General features: G+C 38.7%; 1 protein-coding gene and 1 long non-coding RNA gene across 10 annotated transcripts in view; one reads left to right on the top strand and one right to left on the bottom strand.

Moving 5' to 3' along the window:
* Positions 1-14996, bottom strand: part of LOC144666872 (uncharacterized) — a 93352-nt gene that overhangs the window by 34698 nt on the left and 43658 nt on the right. The window contains exons 5-15 of one of the 9 annotated variants that reach the window (XM_078528286.1): positions 13831-14594; positions 11746-11995; positions 10370-11155; positions 9833-9869; positions 8944-9288; positions 8003-8335; positions 7067-7317; positions 5653-5920; positions 4696-4791; positions 3418-3483; positions 2679-2748 (exon numbers count right to left, since the gene is read on the bottom strand). The exons of 4 other annotated variants lie outside the window; for them this stretch is intronic. In XM_078528286.1, coding sequence (XP_078384412.1) covers positions 4709-4791; positions 5653-5920; positions 7067-7317; positions 8003-8335; positions 8944-9288; positions 9833-9869; positions 10370-11155; positions 11746-11995; positions 13831-14594 — 3117 coding nt within the window. In that variant the 3' untranslated portion in view covers positions 2679-2748; positions 3418-3483; positions 4696-4708. Of the gene's footprint in view, positions 1-2618; positions 2749-3417; positions 3484-4645; positions 4792-5652; positions 5921-7066; positions 7318-8002; positions 8336-8943; positions 9289-9832; positions 9870-10369; positions 11156-11745; positions 11996-13830; positions 14595-14996 lie in introns of those variants that run through there. 4 more of the 9 variants (XM_078528291.1, XM_078528288.1, XM_078528287.1 and 1 more) reach the window with 4 other exon arrangements.
* Positions 12414-13098, top strand: LOC144666919 (uncharacterized). Its single transcript, XR_013573250.1, has 2 exons — positions 12414-12561; positions 12909-13098. It is a non-coding gene; the product is annotated as an uncharacterized LOC144666919 (long non-coding RNA).

The following is a 14996-nucleotide window of genomic DNA, read 5'->3' as shown; positions in this document are numbered from 1 at the left end:
TTGCAATCACCGGAAGACAATCTTCTGTGTTTGAGGCCGCGTGACGTAAGCGTCACGGTATGCGCTATTTGATCCAATACATTCACTGTCATTTGTAACGATTAACCTCAACTGGGGGCGGTAACGACTAGCGAGGAATGAACGGCCTCAAAACGCCATAAAAACACAAAAGATCACACAAAAGATGAAAGGTAAGTGAACTTTTGAACTTTATTTATCTGGCTTACAGTAGATCAGAGTTTTGGATAAAAAATGCGAAATTTGGTATTTTATGGAGCATTTCTCACGATCAGTTGACTCAAGAAGAGGTCAATCGTTACAAATTACAGCGAATGTATGGGATCAAATAGCGCATACCGTGACGCTTACGTCACGCGGCCTCAAACACAGAGGATTGTCTGCCTGTTAATAAAGTTGTGATAAAACTATAAACGTTATAAAGCACCATTTGAAGAGTTAGCACTTCTAAAAGTAGATCCGATCCCCACACAGTTTAGTGATGAAGAGGGCTCGTAGTCTATATACAAATGCTTACCAGGCCCATCAAATGGCAGCAACTCTGGTGGTATAGGTTGATGTGAAGCTAAAGGCACCAGGTACATGTCCTTGACTCCAGTGTAACAGTTACTGACCACTCCACAGCGCTTGCGACTGTAGAAGTACGAGTACAGGGACACATAGCTCAGCTTTTCATCATCAGAGGATGCCTCGTATCTTATTACACACACCTCCTAAAAGAAAATTCGTATATGTCAACACTTTTTTAAGGCCAAGACAAAGGAACATATTAGCTTAAGCAAACTGCGACGGTAACAGAAAAGAGAACGTCACCGACAATAGCTCTGACAGGGCTCGAGACTAACTTTTTTGCTAACTAGCCTAGTGGCTAGTGACACCTTTGATTTCACTAGCCAAAACCAATATTCTACTAGCCAGAACTTTCAAGCATGGTTTTCTTTTTTTAACTCGGAAAAGAGTTTTAGTGGGCGAAGTGAATTCACTCCTTCCATCCTTCACTCGATTCCTGTAAACATAGGCACGCAATACGTGCAAGTGTTTTACGGCCTCTAGAGAATTAGACCTGTCCTCTGATAACCTACATTTCTAGTTAAGTTGAATAATATTAACATGCCTAATTACCAGCCGAAATATTGTATTAATGGCAGTTTTCTTGAAATAGACCAAAACTTAATTTTTCTAATGATATTTTTATTTTGCCTAACCTTTAAAAAACAAAAAGGAAAAAAAAAAAGAAAGAAAACGATTTGCAACCAATGGGAACTCTATCACTTGCCCTTTTGGCCTGCTCTCGATGAGCAGCTAGATGACAATGAAACTAAACTAACATTTGTTTTAGCAAATCTCTCCTTGTCAGTTTGTTGTTTTCGATTCTTGTTTCATAATAACTTTTCCGAGTTTAGTGGCTCATAGCCACTTTGAATAGTTATTTTTCTCCCAAGCCAGCGGAGACAAAAGACAGTGACAAATCGGACAAAATAGGTTTATCTTCCCAAATCCATGGAAAGTCTGTGTTTCACGAAGACAAAAACTTGCGTTTTCATGGAGACACTTTGCTGTCTTCATTGGGTCTTTTCCTCGCTTTTTTGCTCCTACCCACTGCAGAATAATTTCGGGTATCCAACATAACCGAATCTTAATGTGTACATGACAGCTTTTTTAAAAGCGTTCACGCACGCGACCTAGCCTCTCACCCTCGTTGTTCATGCAACCTTACCCGATCACTGATTAACGTTACAACCTACACATAATGCTCGATTTCCCAGGCTGGCTAATAATTAGCAGAAGCAGTTTTCTTTCACTTGTTGTTTTCGTCACCGGAAAGTCCTAAAAGAAGCTATCGATGATCGTTTGTTCGCTTTTCGGTAACTTTAGCTTGTCCACATTGTATGTCAACAGTGTACTTGTTAGTTCTGTTCTCTCAGAGTCATTTCAATTTGCGGTGTTTTTTTTTCACAAAACTGCCTGAAATTTCCACTAGCCATTTTGGCTAGTGAAAGTCCAAAATCTACTAGCCAAAACTGCATTTCTACTAGCCTTTGGCTAGTTGGCTACCGTTAGTCTCGAGCCCTGCTCTGCACGCGCGTTTTGAATCTTGGTTCATTTCATAGCGGTTCTCTGCAGAACAACAACATGAAATGACCAACTTCTGCATATTTTGAACAACATCCGCCACGACGGCTAATTTTTGTTTTGTTGTTGTTGTTGTTGTTTTTTGCGGGAGGGAGGGCATGAAAGCTTTCTTTGTATAAAAAGTGGGAGCAAGTTCTTAAAGCGATAACTAAGCAGAATACATCCAGAAAATTGCGAGATTTGTAAATAAAATATAAATTCATTTTTCACCAGACGTTTTCGTCGACGTTGCCGTCTTCGTTGCGTAAGCTTTCTATTGCCTTTAAGAACCTTTAGCTTCTTGATACTGATATTGCAAATGTAAACTAATCAGTTAGGGAGAATTCAACAATCCATACCCTTGACGTGGAGTTCTTCAGCTGCAAGAGGTAATCCCACACTTGCTCATGCGCTATCCTGCCCTGTACATGCAGTGTGTCAGGCAACAGCTGCAGTAAGTCGTCACATGACCCAGAGACACGGTAAGCACTGGTACCAAACTTAGCAACACTTTGTATCATCACAAAGCCTTTCCATACTGCGGGGACCTTCTTTGGAGTCTTGCTGAGTACAGATGGTGAGACGGGGGGCTGGGTAACTGAAGCTGAGTCTGGTGAACTGCAAATAAAGAAATTGATAATGTTTTGTTTTAACTTCTCCTTCCTAGTTCCAGTCAGAAAAGGTGGCTAAATGGCTAAAATGTTCAGGTACAGTATCCACATTTAAATTCTCCTGATTGATCTGCAAAAGTTTTCTTATAGCATAAGTTGCGGGGAAGGGGAATTTGGAAAAAGATCAAAGCAATTTCCCTTTATAACCTTTTCTCTTGATTAGGTATTGGTATTGTGAGGAGAAATTTTATGTTGGTCACTCAGGGGGAATCTTCCCTAAACTTGTCCATTTTGTTCTCTGTCGCTTCATTGTTACCTCTTTTCTATCTTAGTTGCCAATTATTTTCAACGGTTCCTTGATTGATTTGAAAGAGATTTTCCGTATCACAGTTAAGACCATTTTACTCGTCGTGCTGACTAAAGTTTTGGAACTGGCAACTAAATTAGAACTGAAGTCGCCAGTCTGGCGACTAAAATTGAGAAAAAAGATTAAAAGCGTGAGCTTACTTTAGCGACTAAAATTTTCCACTGGTGACCAAACTTGAGCAGTCAGTGGCCAAATGGCCACTAAGAAAAAAAATGACTTGAAGGGGTGCTATAAAAACTGTCATATGTTAAGCAGTTTTGACAAGTGGTCTGAGAACCACCTTAGCTTAAGCATAGCAAAGAAACACACCTTTCTGAGGAGACAATATCCATAGGTGTCGGGGAGGGGATGGAACTCTCCGCTACAGCTTGCACACTGTTGGATAAAAAGCATACGAACAATAAGCACTTGCTATACAAAAAAACCTATACTAAGCCACAATGTTCAATATTTGCTGAAGTTGACTTCTTCATCCCAACAATTTATACCAAAGCCAAATGTAGGAGAGACTTTTCAAAATTGTTGTTATATTACGCATGATCTTATGTACCAGATTTAGGACAATTTAAGAATAGAAAAACGAAAAACAACGTAACAAGCGATTCTCGGTAATAATGTTATAACTTGACAAGCAATTCATGACCAAAGCCGGCAAGGAAAGATAAATAATAATAATAATAATTTGCTAATTTATATAGCGCATATTTTCATGTTCTGATCAATAGCGCTTTACATCTTATGAAAATAAAAATAAAGTTATAGATTATAAAAATACTTCTTAAAAAGATAAGTTTTAAGTTGAGATTTGAAACAGTCAAGTGATGTCGCTTGACGAAGCTCCACGGGTAGAACATTCCAAAGTTTCGGAGCTGCCACTGAAAATGATCTAGCTCCCAATGTTGACAGCATCTTTCCCTTGGGATGGTCCAATAAGGGCATGCCAGTAGACCTTAGATTGTATAATGAATTCGTAATATCGTAATAAGCAATTCTTGACTTCAATTGACTTCAATTCTCCTTACTAAGTTCCATGTATTTCTTTAAATGTCATTTATGAGAATTTAGTGTTTTATCAGGACAACATCATTTTGTTGTTGAATTTCTTTATTCTTGTCAGCAGTCTGCATGACAATGTATGGAGGTTGTAAGGAGAAGTTACATGATGATGTTTTTTACTGATGAATGCTCTGGTTGACTACATAAGCACCTCTACTCAGTGCATTTTCTTGGCAACTGACACAAGAAGTATTTTGAATGAACTAATCACCAGACGCTTGCCTTGCCAGTTGATCATTTTCGGAAATTCTTGAAGTGCCACGTGTCAGTGATTATGTGACCAAAGATCTTATAGTCAAACATAATATTGCAAGATACTTTTAGGTGGCTCAAAACAGTTTCCTGCATATTTCAGCACCTCAACTTTGACGAATCAATACTGTTGATGCAACAGTTTTGGTATTAAACAGATGCCTAATCACTGATAAAAGTCTCTGGTATAAGTCTCTTGGAAGGGACGAAACATGCGTGTCACACTAACCACGAAATTAAAACGAAAACGCCTCATAAAATTTCCATTAAAACTCTTACCCACTTTAAAGGTCTAATCTGTTTTTAGCCTTTTAGCACACTCTTCAACTTCCAGACATACGGAAGTCTCATCTTGAAATCTCTTTCTTGAATGACCTGAAGACGCAAGAAAACAAAACAGCAATCGTTCATATATATTTGTAATTGTAGATATATGAAATCACAGGATGACGCTTTTGTATGCACTTCGCGGATTGCCTGAATAGAGCCACCAATTACTAGCTGAAGGTAAGGTAAATATTTAGTGAATACTCGCCACTTTAGAAACGAGGAAATCTGGGACGAGTATAACCTCGCAGTCGTTTTTTGACCGTTACTGAGAATAAAACAAAAAGTCCATGTACATGTGGAATTATTGTTTTTACAAAGGATTGATGATGAAGCACCATTTGCAGCGTCACCAACAGTAACTACAAACCATAACCAGACATAAATAAAAGATGGCCAAATATGTTTTGTTGATTGCAGTGTGTGTATGTTGTCTTTGGTGAAAGTACACGTATAGTAGTCACTATATGGAACGGAGCGCTAGACAAAATTTCAGTATGAAACAATCATTGAACACTCAGTACCTTAACAACTGTTATTATATAGTCCCTCTAAATTTCAAGCTAAGGAGGCGCAGTGGCCTAATTGGTTAGCGCGCTAGACTCCGGATCTAACGGTCCGTGTTTCAGCGCTGGCCGGGGTCATTGTGTTGTGTTCTTACTAGCATCACATCCAGGGGGAGAAGAAATACTCCTAGTCGCCTCATGCTACGGAAATCGAGATAAACTTCGGCCTGATGGCGAGCTACTTGGCTCGGACACAGACTTTACCTTTACCTTAATTTCAAGCAAGCGCTACAAGGGTTGCCAAATAACTAAACCTTAGCGCAATGGATTATTTTTAAGATTCAACAAGAGCTTGAACGTTTTTTTCCCTGCGTGCTTAACTGATCTATTTTTAACGTCTTACCTTGTATGGGTTGAAGGCTAACGTAGTGTATCTCATGAATGTGCCCCAACATTAGCGGGTGTCTGTCGTCAACATGACGACTAGGTCTGATAATGACGTCATTGCGATGGGAGAGACTGCTGATCACATGAATGCACGTTTCATAACAGTTTGCTGCAGCATAAAGGATCACGTGATCTCCCCACGTGCCATCTTGTTTCATGTTTGTCAGGTAATCAGCCCATGACTGATATCCATTGACAAAGTTAAACAGATCTGTTCCATCCAGCTGCAAAGAAAGTAAATTTTTAAGCTTTAGCTTAAAGATACGGCATTTTGTCTTAACATGCAGCTACTAGAAGCAATCGACAGAAGACTGATAAAAAAAAATCGACTTTGTTTAACGAGGGATTTGCAAAGTCCAAAGCTGCCAAAGTTGTGGCATCACATTTAAAACTCATGAGTTGGGTAAATTCCAGGAATTTGAGGGCCTCACAGGAGGGGGGGGGGCATGTTTCCTTGTTTTCAGAAAAATTTCGTTGTGTTCCTGTGCTTCCTAAAAGTGTTTCTTCGAATTTTGGCGTTCCCTGTTCCCAAATATATGCTCTTTTTCCGTGTTCAAAAGAAAGAACTTTAAAAATAATCGCAAGCTATGGTTTAATTATAAGTGAAAGCTATTCAGCCACCCTTCCTTGTACTGTGTTGCTGTTCGTTTTCTTTAACGAATCCTAAATTTAAAAAATCTTTACGGAAATGTGTCAAAACTGAGTCTCAGATGTTAATCTTCTCCTTGTCTCTCAAACCAAAACCCGACTCCAACCAAAGGTTTTTGTTCTTTGACGTACAGTTTTGATAACCTAAAGAAACCTGTCCTTCTCATGTGAAGAACAAAATGGTTGTCATAATCTTTTGCTATCCTTGACTTCAGCCGGGATCTGCGAAGCTCTTCTGCGTGTTTCGTGTCACTATTCTAAATTGACTGTTTTTCAATCGATTTTGAAGAACTTTCAAAACGCATTTGGGTTCGATTCCTTTGGAATAGCTATGCAAAGATGCCAACAATCTTTTACTGCGCGTCTTCGTTCCTTACTGCTCAAGCTTGACGAAACGAGCGACTCTCGAAAGTTCCGTTGCATGATCGATTTTGATTTGTTTTGAAAACAATAGAGATGGCCGAACTAAAACACCAAGAAGTCCGTTGGGTCATGCTTTTAAAAGCTAGGCATGCGCAATTCAACCGGAAGTCCGATATCTTCGGACTTCCAATCAGAACTTTCCAAGGTTTTTCTGAGCGCTGGTCAAGGGGAACGTAGACTGGGTACGAGGGTGAGATGCCAAAGGAGTATTTTCGTCCTAAAGACTTTGCAGGGAGTATCTGGAGACAAAGAAACGCAAAATGATGGCTACCTTCTTATTAACACGGCTACAAACTTACCATTTTAGGGTTTTCTTTGAGGTACTGAACTAACTTGCTTCTCAATTCTTCATGTGGGATTTCGATTTTTTTGACAAGTTTCAGTTGTTCTGACAAGGCATAAAACAAACAATTCCCTGATCCTTGATTGTCAGAAATCCTGAAGCCCTTGTCTAAAGCAGCCATCTTCAGATCTAGTGAAAGGTCAGTTCCCTTGTTTATCTGGTCCACATCAAGTCTCATTTGTCGCAGATCTTCAAACACTTGTGTCGCTACAATCAGACAAAAAACTGTGTTAAGTCTTTGTAAATGCAATAAACGTTGAATGAAGACAATGAATCAACATGAATCGATGCTTATACAGCATCTGAGCAGGCAACAAGGCCGTTAAATGTCAGTTTACGCTAAGATATAAATACGGCAACGTTTAAAAACGCTCCGCCGCCTCTGTAAATAATTAGAAACAAGAGTCAAGTTTGTATGAGTCAAGTGAGTCAACGAGTCATAGACTAGCCATGAGTCACGAGTCATAAGTCCGAGTCAATGAGTCAAATATTAAATTAGAGTTGTTAAGATCACTATTTCTTAAAATAGTGCTGAACTTACTAACAATTAAAGCCAACCGCAAGAACCCAAAGTAGAACTAACCACAAGCAAACTGGAGTGGAACTAACCCAAAGCAAACAAGAGTGGAGCTAGCCACAAGCGAACCGAACCAGAATAGAGTAGAACTAACCATCACCAAAGTGGAGTGTTGTATAAAGGGAAACAATAGTTCACTAGATAATAACCTACTTTGTGTAAAAATCACCTTGACTCATTTTCGCATGACTAATGGACCTCATTAGAAACACTTTAAGTAAAGCAACATCAAGCAACATTCAATTTTTCTTTATTACCCAAAATGGCGACAAACTACGGATATATGTCTAATATAAACTGTATAAAGGTACTTACATTTAGGTACATCATGGCAGACTTGTGAGAAATCCTTACAAGTGTAACAATACTTGAAAGCAAGGTCTTTTCTTTGGACAAGGTTGTGTTCCAAGGCTCGGGAAAGGGTTTCAAAATTAGCAACAGAGCTGTACGTTTCGGTCCACTTTCTAAGCATTCTGTAACATTTCTCGTATATGCACTCTTCCTCGTGGTTAATGCCAATCAGTTGTGCTTCAGTCAACTTCAGCTGACGTCCCAGTTTTTTCCAAGAGTCGCAAATCTCATCTGCAAGCTGTTGGAGGACATCGTCTGAAGGTTTTCCGGATCTAAGTGGATTGGGGCTGTCAAAGACTGTTTAGAAAATAATAACATTTATGTTAGCAGGTTAAATGACATATTTAGAAAATCTGATACAGTGTTCGGTAGATCTTTTTCTGCCTTCTACTTAACCAAGGATGATTTCCATTCAGGTTAGAAGAAATAAAAAAAGGAGGAATTTTTAAACTTTATCAACGCCTGACCCCTACCTGTCAGCTTCGGTTGTGAACAAAATTGAAGCAGTAAGTTTCCATCACTTAAAATAAATTGTTTTAGAACATTTTTCCATACCGTCTACGTATTTAAACGCAAAACCATCAGTGGAGGTTACGGGAATTTAAATATTTTTTGTTGATGAGCTCAGCAGTTGCAGAAAGCAGTTGCACTACATTGGGTGGATTAAGAGGGAGGCCGATGGGGGCGCTGCCCCCCTTTTTTTCTTCGATTTGTTTTGAAAAAAAAAACGTCTTTCGAGAGTGTGTTGTGGGCATGGGGGCAAGTTAGCTGCCTCGCGAAAATGTTTCCCTCCCCCTCTGAATTTTCTAAATCCTCCCCTGCACTCACGTCTACACTTAAAATTCTATTCCACTTTCAGTTCTTTTGTGATCTGTCATAAAAAAAAAACTTTAAAGAGCTTGTACCGGTAGCAAACTGTTTCCTTCGTCCTTGGCAGACTTGTGCAGCATCATCTCGAACGTAACAATATTTGGAAGCAAGGTCCCTTCTACCGACAAGCTTGTGTTGCAAGGCTTGGGCAAGGGTTCCATAATTGGCAAAAGCTCCTTCAGCTTGAATCCAGTTTCTAAGCATTCTGTAGCATTTCTCGTATATTGCTAGTTCCTCAAGGTCGATGCTCAACAATTGTGAATCAGTCAACTGCAACTGACGCCCCAGTATTTTCCAAGAACCGTAAATCTCACTGGAAAGATGTTGGAGGTCGTCGTGTGAAGGTTGTCCAGTTTTCAGGGTGCCAGGTTGATCAACAACTACAAAGTTCGTAAATTTCAACAGCATTAGTGTAACAGTTAAAAACCGCATATAAGAAGACCTTAGGATTTTCGAGGTCAGACTGAACAGGTTCTTATTTTTCACAATTCAGGCTAATTAGGTTCTTAAAAGGTTCTTATTTTTCAGAACTAGTGTCATAGTGTAACCATTTACAGAAATATTGTCTATATTGCAGTGTAGCTTTACGAAAAAAAATATTTCTAGTGAAAATCCAAAAAATTTAAATGAAAGAAAACTTATACAATCAAAATTGTAGTGATCTTTTGGTTAAAGAACCTATTTTTCTTTGCCACGCTGAATAGGGTCTTATATTTTTGGGTATTCAAATACCACATTTCAGCCTGTAGGTTCTTTAATCACAAGGTTCTTATATGCGAGTTAATCCAAAATAAACACTAACTACTATATAAAACATATATAGTTTTTAAGGGTCTTTGCCTAGTAAGCATCTACTCAAACACTGAAGTGTCCTATTTTACTTTTGTGCAATGTGACTGTTTTATTTGAGATACAAATCCTTACCCTCTTGGGAGGAATTCTGGGAACTGTCCTTTTCATCCTGGCAAATAAAACAACGAAGAAGTTAAACTATTCGAAGCGTGTTGAAATGAAAAAAAAAAAAATTAGATAAACGCTCTTGTTCTTTGGCCATTTTAATTTGACAAGAGATATTACGCAAACAACGGCAACAAACATGACACATAGACTACGCACGGTTTGAGAAAAAAAGAACCGTGAACTTGACATGCTACACATGCTACAGCACACATCTTAAGAAGAGGCGGTTTCAAGAAGAGAAACATTCGAAAGCGAGGTACTGGTAAAGAGCTAAACAATGGTCAGAGTTTAAAAAGCCACAGCTTTTCACTGCCAACGTCGTAATTGAGGGAAGGTTTTAGGTCCCGTATTAACAATGTTTCGGAAATGTTTCTTTTGTAAAGCACTTTTAATACAGGACCTAAAACCCACTCTCAATGACAAGAGAAAAAGACGTATGTGGGTGGTGGTGGGGGAGGCTTTCTTAAACGTACAGACAAAAGTTGATACTTGAAGACTAACCTCAGACGAGAACCATTTTTCTAGACAAGGAACCATTTGCATTTCTTCAGAGAAGCTCTCTTCACACATCAGTTGTTCTGGTGGTACCATTTTAAGGAGACACAAGCAGTCGTCATGAGCGCAGGAGGTCTGGTTGTGTTTGTGACAAATTTTTTCTTCCTCTGGGCAATAAGGACATGCGACACGGAATTCATACTTTAAATTTCTCAGCCAAGGCAGCTCACGAAACAAATCTCGCAAAGATTGTTCCAAAAGTCTTCGTACAAGAATTGGTATTTCTTCTTCTCTTTCTTTAGTCAGTGGTGATTCACGGGTTGGTTTTATCTGCTTTAAGATGATCTTGATAAACCTTTTCTTGCAAAAAAGAATTAGGTGATAGAAAAAGTGCTTCTCGATAAAGAACCTGGCTCCATTGCAGAACAGGGTAGGCGGCCGCTTAAATCCATTCTCAGAGCACCAACGGATGCAGCGTAAAACGAGCTGGTAGAAAAGTCCGTGAGGGACAAAACCATTCAAAAAGTCGAGATATAAAGAGCACGGATCAGAGGGCGATGGATCCATTTCACAAAGGTTTTTCGGTGGCCATTTAAGTTGAGATGGCACAAAGTACTTTACATCAGTTGATGTTACAAACTTGGCGATCAAACCAAACTGCTCCATCATGTCCAAGATGTCTTCCTTGACAAGGCCTTGCTGGATAAATTTGGAAAACACGCGGTCAACAAGTGTCTTGTGGAGAATTCCCTTCCTTTCTAGGCATTCCCAGTCGTTGCGATCTTTGGAATTCTGACAAAAGGAACAAAATGACGCAAAGTAATGAACACGTTTTTACAAAGTTATATTATATAAATTGCGTCGGCAGGCATTGTCATTGTCATTGTCTTCCGTTGTTTCGTTTTTCGTTATGTTTCTTAAAATGCTGATGTTGGCTTTGAAAATATATGAAATAATATGTTACTCTGAAAAGTTTCAGTACTTTTTGGTTTAAAGACTGCGGTTTGGTGACTCTTTAGATTTAATAGAATTGTATGGAAAAAGCCACCCTAGCCTGTCTAGCCTTGTTTTCAAGTTTTTGATGATATAAATGGCCCTTTATTTTTCCATTAGCCAGGAATGTAATCTAAAAACTGCAAACACTGATTTACTTTCCCTTGATCTCGGACCAAAAATCAATGAGGGCCATCTTTACATTATAGTTATAGCTTTATCTATTCCCCGTACGCAGTCGAATTTACGCGTTATGTTTCTTCCAAAAATCTGCTGGCTAAAGCTCTATTACAGAAGCACAAAAAATAATATAAATATTATCTATTGCAAACGTTCACCTTGTTAACAAAAATGTAGTAAGAAAAAAACATTTTTACTTTTTTTCTTACCATGTCCTCGTATCGTGGAATGGTTATCAGCTGCTTAAATACATCAATCAGCCACTGAGCCTTCAGAACAACTGTACTGCGGTGCTTGATAATCATACCGAGGTCATGGTAGAAATCCAGAATGACGTCAACCTCGTCCTCACTTTCGATGAAGCACATTTTCTGGGCAATGGTTTGAAGTTGTTTGAGATTTAAGAAAAATATTTTCTCGGCAACTAAAGCTTCGACGACCTTTTGAAAGTTAAACCACCTGTGGACCAAATCAAAGAAACCATAAGTTAATTAATTTATTAATAATTATTTGTTTATAAGTGGAGAAGTGGAAACAAGTCAAATACTCGGAAAAATACTCCAACGGGAGTCGAACCCATGACCTTCCAGAATACCGGTTGGACGCTCTAACCACTGAGCTATGGGGGACTCATGGTGAGCGAGGTCATATACTGGGTTCTTATTGTTAGTTTTGAAACGCCCCCAGTTCTTTCTTATTTTTTAAAGGTATTTTCTAGTAATAATTATAGCTGTAATTTCCGTTACTTTAGTAGAACGTGCTCAAAACTGCATTACGATTTAGTTAGGAATTTGCCAATTCATGCTTACTCACGGCTAAATTCGCTGTTTAGGAAATGACTTTATCTAGCATACTCGTTTGTGCTACGCCCTAGGCATAATCACGTAGCTGTACCTTATAAAAAGCGACTCGCAATAGCTTTAGTTGTTAGTTATCCCGCAACCGCTACGATCAGAGGATCAGCTACAGGCTACCTTTCTTGAAGACTTTGGTTTTCAGCTATCTTTGTGCGAGCCGTCACCAAAGTAAGTTTGTAGTTCTTTATCTTATTTTCTAGCCGTGATTGCCGAGTAATTAGCTTTTTCAACGCTAGGTTTTATCGTCACGCTATACTTGCAATTGTCTGATTTTTACCAAATTATTGCTCGTGATTTAGATATGTGTAGTGTTAATAATTCAGTTCAGTTTTACACCACTTTGTAAGATGTTCTCGGCATCGAATCTTTGCGTTATATTTATAGTTGTTAGTTTATGTTATTAGCCTTTGGAGACACTTTTCAAGTATCTATTATCGAATTATCACGCTCGTTTAAATCCATATGTAGCTAAATGCTATGTCTAAGCAATACTTTATTTAATTATCGTATTTCAGTTCGAACCTACTACTACTACTACTACTACTACTACTACTACTACTACTACTACTACTACTACTACTACTACAATCAACTATTACTACTGCTACGTCTATTGCTACCATCGCTACTACGAACGTTGTTTCGTCGCTACATGTGTAATTCTTGAACTTTGAACTGTGATTAAATGTGTTTTTAATCATGCTATCAAGTGGAGTTCGAATCGTCTATCGTCTCGCACAGCGCTATTCCTGTAATTGTTAAGTTTTCTAAGTAATGCGCAACCTTGGAATCTTGGCACTTACACTTATGTGTGACACATGTCCTGCCAACTGCAGGCTCAAATATGTCCAAATGATAAATGTGAATACATGATAATGGTGACTTGTATTAAAGTGAAAAAGAACCATAAGAACCCAGTATATGACCTCGCTCACCATGAGTCCCCCATAGCTCAGTGGTTAGATCGTCCAACCAGTATTCTGGAAGGTCATGGGTTTGACTCCCGTTGGGGAACTCAGAAAATCTTTTTTCCGAGTATTTGACTTGTTTCCACTTCTCCACTTATTTTCACTTTAATACAAGTCACCATTATCATGTATTCAATTATTTGTTTGGTTGTACTTTTTATCGCTGTTAGTATTAACTTGAATTAATTTAAACCTTTTGTACCACAATAGAGGGGTTGCTGGGTGGGGGCGCTGGAACATCAACACCAGTTAAAATTTCAATCCATTTCACAGCCATCAGTGAACTTTGCAGACCGCAAATCTAAGCTATTAGTTAAAAAAACGCGCTTTTTCTAAGCTGACGGTAAAACCAGTTTTCATCGATCTATCGGATAAACCCCGTCCAGCCCCTAGTAATGGCCAACTAATATTAATAAAAAGCCAAAATGGTCACTAGCATGGCAAGCACTTAAGAAATTAATCCACGTACCTGACAGGTACCTCCTCGCCCATGTATGGCTCTTGCTTCAACACTTTCATGATTTCTTTCCTCAGTTCATTAACTCCAGCATCTGACGATGATCGTGTGTTATCAATAGAAATAAAAACAGGGATCACATGGCTTCCATAGCCCTTTCCACAAATTTCCTTCTGAATTTGTAATTTTATTTCATCGACGTCTTGAAATGGTTTGTCGGCGTGTGTTCCTACAATGAATACTGGAGGGCGGAGATACGGAAGCTCTTTCTCGGCTATTTCTTGTTTTGTCGGACAGATTCCACTGACTGAAACAAGCCACGACAGCAGATCATCCAGATTTGTTTCACCATTTGGGTTTTCCAAACGAACATCAAGAATTCCTTGTCTGACAGAAGGCTGAGCGGTGTCTTTCAATCCTTTGCTGAGATTGCACACGAGGAGGTATATTGCTCTTCGAGACAAAAATACTGGATGGCTAGCATAATATAGATGCTGTCCGGCAAAGTCCCACAGATCTACATCGACGACTGGCTCTGTCGACGTGCTATCGGTGTGCAAGTTTAAACCTTCCAGATGTTGAATGAGGTACTGTGTGAATTCTTTTGGAGGCAAAGCAGGATCAATCTTCAACGGATGGACTTCTGTTGCATTTTCTTTTTGTCCATCAGTATGATGATCATCATGATCATTCTTTGAAATAGCTTTTTCTACTTTGTCGAATGATGAGGAAATGGCTGAATCCTTGTGGCTGATCTTATCGTCATTGAGAACAACCTTAAAAAAATAAAATTTCTCAAAATGTTAACTTATTGTTGCCATGTACCGTAACTGCCAAAGATTTTCAATTATTCTGAATATCAAAAAAATCAACCTGATAATTATTTTATTATTTGTTGTTAAAAAAAGATCGCGGTCATTACATAACTTACAGAGAGTTTTCAGAAAAGTAACTTAAGCCTTTACAGTTATTTTGCTTGTTGGTTTTAGGTGGCTTCCAATACTTTAGACTTTTCCGTCTTTAGCTACCCTGATAATGTGACTGAAACACGATTACTATAAACCAGTAAAGTTATATTAGTTAACAGAGTGGGATCAAAATGACGTCAAAATGTGTTGCCACAGCAACCTGAAAAACGTCAAAATACCCTATTGTTGTCTATTTTTGGCTAATAAGTT

This window comes from Oculina patagonica, chromosome 9 (genome assembly GCF_052425735.1).
Source record: "Oculina patagonica isolate OP01 chromosome 9, crgOcupat, whole genome shotgun sequence".
NCBI lineage: Eukaryota > Metazoa > Cnidaria > Anthozoa > Scleractinia > Oculinidae > Oculina > Oculina patagonica.
Note: the sequence above shows the minus strand (reverse complement) of the source record. Positions and strands in the feature narration are given on the sequence as shown.